General features: G+C 34.0%; 1 protein-coding gene across 2 annotated transcripts; it reads right to left on the bottom strand.

Moving 5' to 3' along the window:
* Positions 1-3867: 3867 nt before the first annotated feature.
* Positions 3868-8596, bottom strand: Or4c103 (olfactory receptor family 4 subfamily C member 103). Of its 2 annotated transcripts, XM_087650852.1 has the most exons (2): positions 8577-8596; positions 3868-4795 (listed from the first exon to the last, which is right to left on the bottom strand). In XM_087650852.1, the coding sequence occupies exons 1-2, from the start codon at positions 8594-8596 to the stop codon at positions 3868-3870; spliced, it is 948 nt and encodes a 315-aa protein (XP_087506978.1). The 2 variants fall into 2 exon arrangements, with proteins under 2 accessions (XP_087506978.1, NP_001000341.1); NM_001000341.1 differs by lacking the exon at positions 8577-8596 and having other exon boundaries at positions 3868-4794.
* Between the last annotated feature and the right edge of the window lie 921 nt (positions 8597-9517).

Consider the following 9517-nt stretch of genomic DNA (forward strand, 5'->3'; position numbering starts at 1 on the left):
GGCTTGAACGAGCTCAGACACGCCCAGATACCTAGGGCTGAGTCACCATTAAAACTAACAGACCATAAAAGGAAAGGAATACAGAACAGACTAGTACCGGATCTGGCAGGAAGGGATAAGCCCCTAGCCCCCGACATTCAGGACATCCCAGCCCGCATGTACTCTTTTACCATGTTACAATCTCATTCAAATATGATGCAAACCTGCCAATGTGTGTAGCTATACCTTATTACCTCATCATGTGAAATAACCAATCATATTTGAACGTGTCTATATGCCTCGTTTAAATCCACCAATCCCCGTAACTATGCATCTGCTTCTGTACGCCCGCTTCTGCTTCCCCAAACCCTATAAAAGCCCCATGCTGTAGCTGCTGGGGGCGCAAGTCATCCGAAGAGACTGTGTGCCCGCAGGTACCTGTGTTTTCCAATAAACCCTCTTGCTGATTGCATCCGAGTGGCCTCGGCTCGGTCATTGGGCGCTTGGGGGTCTCCTCCTGAGGGAAAGGTCCTCTCCGGAGGTCTTTCAAAACCACTATCCCCATTCTCTTCCCCCTGCTTCTTTGAAGGTTCTCCTGCACCCACTCACTCCCTCCTTGGCTCCAGAGCATTACCCTACTCTGGGTCATTGTCATCGTGCCTCCACAGAACCAAAGGTTTCCCTTTCCATTTATGCTCGACAATGCCATCCTCTTCTATACATGCAAGTGAAGCCATGGGCCCACCCATATACTTTTTGGTTTAGTCCCTGGGAGCTTTGGGGTGTCTGATTGGTTACTACTGTTATTCATCATCTGTGGTTGCAAACCTGTTCAGCTCCTCCAATCCTTGTCCTACGTCATCCATTGAGGTCCCTGTGCTTACTCTGAGGCTTGGCTTTGTGCATCCAGATCTGTATTGGTCAATCTTTGGCACCAGCTTTTATTGGAAGCTGTAAATTGAGTCTGATTTGTGCACATGAAGAACAGAGGTTTTCATCATCAGTTTTGAAATATTTAATCACTGAATTATAACATAATGATGGGGCTGACAATAAACTGTGGCGAATTCCATGCAGGGGTAATATACAAGTCAGGTAGTTTGCATGGAATTAAAACTATTTCAGAAATATTCTTTGTTTGACAAGATTATCATCAGCAACATGCACATTTTTACATTAAAAAATTTCCATGCTGGCCTTAAATGAAAGTAGGTACAACCTATTTATGTTCCTGGCCATTAACAGGAAGTTCATGTAGGTCACAGCTACATCTTTTTTTCTTTTTTGAACTGTTTGCCTGGTGTAAACATTATTGTGTTCATTGCCCATAGTTACCTGAAGGATTAGAGGCTCAAATGTGTCAGTGCTTCATGAGGTTGAAGATCCTCTTAATTAAATTTTCTGTGTACAAGCTCAGAGAAATAAACTAATAAAAAAATATAAGCTAGTCATGTCCTCTGTTCAAATATTACAACTTGAAAGATTATAACTTTTTTTCCCCAATGCATGGTAGACATTGATTCAATAGCCAGGAAATAGCAACAGTTTATCTTAGCAACACCTACACTGCATGACATCTATTTTGTCTCTATTTCTCAGAAGTTAGGTGAGGAATTAAAGCAGCAACAATCATGATATAAGAAAAAAGTGCTGTGTTATTCTAGAAAGAACAAAACATAAGGACATAAATGAAGATGGTGGCCAAGAATAACATACATAGAATAATGATTTAGAATACACAAGTATTCTAGCTTAGAAAAGTACCTAAGATCTTCACTTCCTTGGGGTGAGCATGATGAAGCTATAAGGAACTATCATGTCAGCAAAAGTCAATGTCTCTTACAATGGCTATATTTTCCACATACTTAATGTCTCTTCTTTGATACCTCTGAGATTTTCATCTTGTTACTGATGGCTATAAATGGTGTACAGCATTTGTAGACCCTTTCAGTATATGATTAACATGAGTATATAGCTGTGGTATAAATGATACACAGCTGTGTTGATGCATAGTAACAAAAGCCAACAACTATCCACATTGCTGTTATGTGTCTTTAATTTTAGTACTTCCATTTCCACTGCATCTATTTCTTCCTGGTTGTACTGAGAACTCCATGATACTTCAAATTGTGATATGCTTATTTCTATGATAATAGTAAGAGTAGTATGCCACATGATTAGGTTGATATATTATTATTTTCAAATATCCTACCATAATTCCTTATAATATTGTAATCTACTAAACATAAATATTGATATATGATTAGGGACATGAAGACATAATATTAGCAATTTTTCCATTATTGTGCTAGAATATTGATAGAAACAACTTAAAGAAGGAAGAGTAAGTTTGGGTCAAGGATTCAGAGATCTTTCAACTCAATATTGCAGGGAAGGCATGGAAATGGGAGCATCTCTATCCTTGATGTCTGTGCATGAGACTAGATTTTCATATGGTAGAGCCATAGAATTTGGGGATAGAACCAGAAATAAATATAAACTTGAAGTCTGTAATATAATAACATACTTCCAACAAAAACCACTTTCCAAATTCATTACAGCAGCATTGGATGCTGAATCCTAAGCATCTAAAACATGAGCCTATGGTGGCATCATTGAATTTGCACTGTGAATTGCAAATTCAAATGATTGCTGGGGTGGAGAGATAACTCGGTAATTATAAACACTCTTTGATCATACAAAAAGCCTAGATTTGGCGCTCAGCAGTCACATCATGATTCTCAGCCACTATTAACTCAAACACAATATTCTATACTCATATTAAGCATGCATTTAAACCTGATTTTAATGTTATTTCAAGATGAAACAATGTTCCCCAAATCTCCAAGTGTCAGATTTTTTAATTAAAAAACACAACGTTAATAATGTCACACGTCATAATCTTCATACCTTCACGGGGATTCTGCCAGTGGGTTGGTTCTCCTAACATGTTTTAACATTATGATAGTATCAGAGTGATCACACACATGCACACACACACACACACACACACACACACACACAAACACACACACAAACACACACACACAAACACACAAACACACACACACAAACACACTAGCTGAAAATGCTGAATTAGTAGACATACATACATACAGACACACATGCACAATTATCTTTCTATCATCTATCTTTCTATTTATCTATCTATATCTGTGTGTATGTGTGTTTATCTATCTATAAATGATAGAAACATTAGACAGATGTTAAATAGATGAAAGATGATAGACATTTAGGTTGTAGATAGATTAGATTGCCCTATAGATTGATTGATAGGTAGACAGATTGATAGAAAATATTCTCATATGTATTCTAGCCATAGTAACAATCACAATAACAATTATCATTTAAAGATATTTCCTAGTTAATTGTGAAGAATAAGAAATATGTGAAAAGGACGAACATATGCGCATGCATGCGCATGCACACACAGACAAATATACACTAATAAATAAACTATATTCACACTTCACTTTGAAGCCAAACATATAAAATTTGTCAATCTACTATATTACTTTGGTTGAAGAAGACCTGAACGAAAACCACATTAAAAAATCAGAGTCAGAAAGAAGGAATTCAAGAATAAAATAAACTGGTAGAAAGTTAAATATTAAATATTGCACCAAACATTAGTTGGAAGACCTGAAATTGGATTGAATAGGCCTCAATATTTAAATAATGTGACTGAGATAAAAATCTTCCTGCTACATCTTCTTATTGAAAAGACTAATTTGATGTATTACTTCATGGTCCATGTTTTGCCCATTGTCTAGAAAAAATAAATCTTCCCTTCTTAATGCAGTGCTATTTTAAAAGTAAGAAGAAAATAATATTTTCTTTATTTAAATCAATAAAAAATTTGATTACTTATATATCATCTGAGATTTTTCTGGTCCACAGTTTCCTCATGGCATTTTTTACCTCTGCATTCCTCAGTGTGTAAATTAGAGGGTTTAGAAAAGGTGTACAAATTGTATAAAATACTGATATCATCTTGTCCATAGGGAAGGTGGTAGCAGGACGTGTATATATAAATATGCAGGGCACAAAAAACAAAATGACTACTATGATATGAGAGACACAAGTGAACAGAGCCTTCCTCCTCCCCTCAGCACTGTGGTTCCTTAAAGAGTAGAGAATGATGATATATGAGACCATGAGCATGAGGAAACTCACTGTACAAAGTGTTCCACTATTGGACACCAGGAGAAGATTGATCACATATGTATCTGAACAGGCAAGTTTCAACAGTGGTTGCAAGTCGCAGAAATAGTGATCAATCTCATTGGGACCACAAAAAGGCAAACTCAAGGCCAGAAATATTTGTACTAAAGAATGAACACAGGATCCCCCACAGACTATGGCCACCAGCATTCCACAGACTTGGCGATTCATGATGGTCATATAGTGCAGAGGCTTACAGATTGCCACATAGCGATCAACAGCCATGAGGATGAGGATAAAGATTTCTAGGGATCCAAATAAATGAAATGTGAAGACTTGAATTATGCACTCATTGAAGGAGATGGAGGCTGTCTTCAGCAGGGAATCCACAATTGTTCTTGGGGCTACAGTTGTAGAGAAGCAGGTGTCAGACAAGGATAAGTAGAACAGGAAGAAGTACATGGGACTCCCAAGGGCCTGGCTTGTCTTGATGGTAACAATGATAAGCAAATTACCTATTAATGTCCCCATGTAAAAGAACACAAAAATGGCCAACACTATTTTTTTCCTACTGGGGTCCTGTGTCAAGCCAAGAAGAATGAATTCTGTCACATTGATATTCAGCTGCATGGTTAATGAATGAATAGGATACCATATGAAATGTGTCTTCTGCAAAAGATAAAAGAACTAGTTTTATAACATGAAGTATGAATTGTTTTAAGCACATATATTTCTTTCTCATAAAAATATCCCACATATTTATAAATGAACTTTTGTTTCTACTCTCTGTCTGCAATTTCAACATTATTATTAGTTTGAAAAAAGCTGATGAAATTGACTATTTATCCACAGCATTTTATACCATGAACTTGTTAATTTTAGTATGCTTCTGATTAGTTTTGCAGTTCAATTATGAATAATAAAATGTATATTTCATTATTTACCTAATTGTTTCAGGGTAGAAAAAACTGTGGGCAATTTCTTATGTAATATATTTTTCTCTATTTTGAAAAATTTAATTATATTTCACGGATGAGATCCTAAAATTCTGTGAAGTTCCTATTTTCATTAATATTCTATATTTTATTAACTACTTTTATAATTAATACAACTTTTATCTCTAAGCATTATTCTGGGAAAGAAGAACAATAAATGCTAGTAAACTCCAAAACATCTGGTACCATATTCAAACACCCTTCATGATATTTTATAAATAGTATGCATAAATAGAAAAAGGCTGCTGCTTACTATATAGCTACTAAATATCTCATGTCTAGTTTTCTTCTATTGTGAGGAATGTAACTTACACTACTTATAGTCCCTGAGATTATATTAAAATGAATATATATATATACTTGTTTTATATAAGTTCATGTTTGCACACTAAATATCTTAATATCTAAATAATTATTAAAGGAACAGATTCTGCTTATCATCTTCAGCAAAATATTTAATCATTCAGGCATCTCAAGTGTTTACAGTTTCAGGTCACAGGAATATTTCCAAAGACGATGTATAATATGGCTTTATAGAAGGAGTTTTTAATTGATTTTTTTGGTTATACTATTATCAAATCTGGAAAATTTTGTGATCATAATATAGTATGAAATTTCCCTTCCTTTCTATCATTTTCTAATTGGAAAAAATTTTATATTTGATCTTTAAAGACAATTTGCTTGTGAATATATCATCATTTAATGACATTACATGAAAGCAATCATATCAAGTAAACTGTAATATATTTAAATATATCTTTGATATATTTAATATAATACATATAAACTTATTCTGAATAAGTCAAGTTATACACTGTATTCTTTCAAATGCCTGATATGCCCGCAGTACATTGTGATAAGAACTGTGAGCTGGTCTAAGACAGAGTCTAAAAACCAAATGCCCTTTGCTTATATCTTCACCTTGTCAATTGTAATCATATTCAAATTTCTTCTACCATTGTCACTACACGTAAAGTTATTTGTTTCAGGTATAGGAGCACTTTACGTGGATATGTACACTTATACCATTTGTGTAACTGCTTCCTAAGAATCATGGATGCTTACCTGCACTTTTGTATGTATATCCTGTATGATTCTAGTTACTAAGAGGTTCAAAAGAAAGTATGGCCTACCCAGTAAACAGTGTTATAGATGGTTGTAAACCAAAGTGTAGTGGCTAGGAATGAATCTCAGGTTCTCTATAAGAACAATAAGTGCTCTTAACTGCTGAAATATCTCTTCAGAACTCTCTTCCACTATTTAAAACGTTATGAAGAGACCTAATCAAGTAGTTTAGTTTTGGGTTTCAATCAAAAAGCAAAACATTAAGTTGCAATGCACTGTCAGGTACTCAAACCACAAGAAAACTGTATGTATAACTGATTATCCATATTATAATTGCTTTATTTATTTTAAAATGTTGCACAAAACTAGGAACTACCCTGAGAACCTGGTTATCTTTCAAGGACCAATAATGTGGAAACACTTCATTTCTAACAAATACAACTAAATATTAACCATTTCATTAAACTTATAACTCTAGGTAATTTTTTTTATCAATCTATATACTATGGGAGTTGGGAATTTAGCTCAGTGGTAGAGTGCTTGCCCAGCAAGTGCAAAACCCTGGGTTCGATCCCCAGCTCCGAAAAAAAGAACCAAAAAAAAAAAAAAAGAAAGAAAGAAACTTCCTACTGATAGAGAATGAAAAGCTATATATCTCCAGTATTTATCTCTCTCAAATATTAGTTCAATGTCTTTTGCAATATAAAACGTTCTCAACTGTTTCTAGTAAAAACTTCCATATTGCATTTGTATGCAATGATACTTATCTAATATTATTAATGTCATTCAGATTATAAAGATATTTCCTATAATTGATTTATTGTGGATTTTTATTTATCATGAACAGTAGATGGCAACTACATTCATATTTTAAAAAGCCAAGACAAAAACCTGAACTGAAGCAGAAATAAATGTACATTCATGAAAATATGTGAATGAGTTTCATAAATGGTTTAGAGTGGATGTCCCCTTGCTTTGTAGAGCATCATACAGATGATATATTGACCTCCATGAGAAGACCTATCTTGATATTACAAACAGAGATATGAATCCTTGACACACAAAATAAGAATATTAAATACATTATATCTACCTGTGTCTTCTCTATGAGATTTTGTATGCTTTGGTTTTGATTTTTCATTCTAGCTGTTATCGTTTTTTAAATGTTTTTCTTCTCTCTTTTTATTTTTATTTATTATGTCTAAAACCACCATTCTCCCCATACCTCTCTAGAAGTAGTAATAAATAAAATCCATCAGGTTTTCATCAGGTATTAAAATATACCTCAATGTCCTTTAAACAAATAACACTAGAATTCAGTATAACTTCTACAAACAACTGTGTTATCTCAACTGTTCAAAAAAGACAGAGCAATCTTTAGGTTGGCTGTGTTGGTCAAAAAGTAGGAAAAAGGCTATGTAGATGCTGGAGGTGGTGAAGACGAACTGAATAATAGCAAACTAAGGAAGACTGAATAGAGGAAGGTGAAAATGAGTATCTATTGCCTCCTTTCATGGGACTACATTGATTCGGAGAGATCCTAGTGGGAAGAATTTTCTTCTCCGGATGCTCTCTTAATGAATTACATTTCTTGAATTCAGTGACACTAGCTTTTTATCTTTCACAGACTCCCATACTAAAGTATACTTCTACTCATTGCTTACCATATTCTTGCACTACTAACCAGATGCCTCAATTTCTCTAGCCTATAAGGCTTAAATTCAAATAAATCCTCCTCTAGACTCTCAAATGATATAATTTAATTTCATAATTCAGGCTGTCAGAGCACTGGGAAATATCCTCGGCAGAGAAAGAGAAATTCACACTATTCAGTATCTATAAGGTCTAATATCTTAATCTAGTCTTCTCAATTGTGAAATAATTACTATATAATTATTCTTTCTGACTCTTACTAGATAAAAAGTAGACACATTGTGAAGGGTTTAAGGTAAATAAGATGGTACTTAAAGTTTGTGAGGAAGTAACTACTTAAGAATCTATAAGCACCACCCACCCACAATTAATGTTATTTTCCCTTCAATGTCATTACATATATTTTAAGTATCATTATTTTCATGGTTGTCCTGAACAGTGTCTGGGAATCAGTTTGCCATGTTTTTAAATGAAATTTCAATTTGATGTTAATTGTAAGTAAAAGCTTTGTAACGTCATTTTAGAAGCACTTAAAGAATAAACAACCTAAACAATAATATGCACTTGTCTGCTCAAATATTGCTCTTGCTCATCGAAAAGCTGAGAAATCAAAGAAGTTTTGTCAAGCTTATTTTTCTCTATTGCACTATTCTCCTAATTTTAGATGAACATAATAGCTTTTATGTTTTGATTGCACATGGATATATTCTGCTAAGCATAATCTCATTTAGCAAAATTACATGATGACTTTAGGGTTAGTATCCATAGCTTAATGTCTCTTGAAATAGTCATAACCTGTAAAATATCAAATGTATCATTTGATATCTTATTTGAAGATGATATTAATGGTTTTTCAAATACACATTTCTTATAAGGAATTCACAGACTTTAGAAAATTTCTTTGTTCCAAAGATAGTGTTTCATATTTACAATACCATAATCCTTGAAACATATAGTATATTATTAAATTTAATGACTTTTCAAGTACTGGTAAAGTAGGCTAATTCTAAATCTACACAGTGTATAAGAACACCTTAAAATAAACATATTTACCCAAACTGAAATATTGTATGTCTGAACTCACGAATGTGGAAATAATATTTCTCACCTGTTAGAGGACTGGCTGTGAGAGTCTCATCTGCACACAGTTTTTAATAGCAGCTTTCCCATCAGATGCTGGAAGAAAAAAAATCTATTTGTGGCCTCTATAGGGAATATGTTAACACATTGGTACAAGACACTGACCTTGTTGGCAGAATTATTGCCTAAAGTTTCTCTTTTCAGCTAATTAAAAATATTCCAGAGGCTGTAATGTACCTAATCTGCATTATCTGTTTAGACTTAAGCCATATTAAATGAATTCAGTGTATAGACAAGAGTTAGGATACAAAGGTGTTATCATTTTTATGAAAGCTGCTGGAGAAGAAAACCAGAAATGTAATAATAGATACTGAAGCAGACACTAGCAGGGAAGAAAAAAGAGATAGTGTATAGGTAGTAAACTTAATTTGGACCATGATTCCCTGCTTCCATGAATTGCCCTAAATTAGCCTTCCTATGTTGAGGAAGAGAGCATGGGAGGGAGGAAGACTCCATTCCTCACATAATCAACTTGCAAGGTATTTGTGAGCATTATTAGG

This window comes from Rattus norvegicus, chromosome 3 (assembly GCF_021556685.1).
Source record: "Rattus norvegicus strain SHRSP/BbbUtx chromosome 3, alternate assembly SHRSP_T2T, whole genome shotgun sequence".
NCBI lineage: Eukaryota > Metazoa > Chordata > Mammalia > Rodentia > Muridae > Rattus > Rattus norvegicus.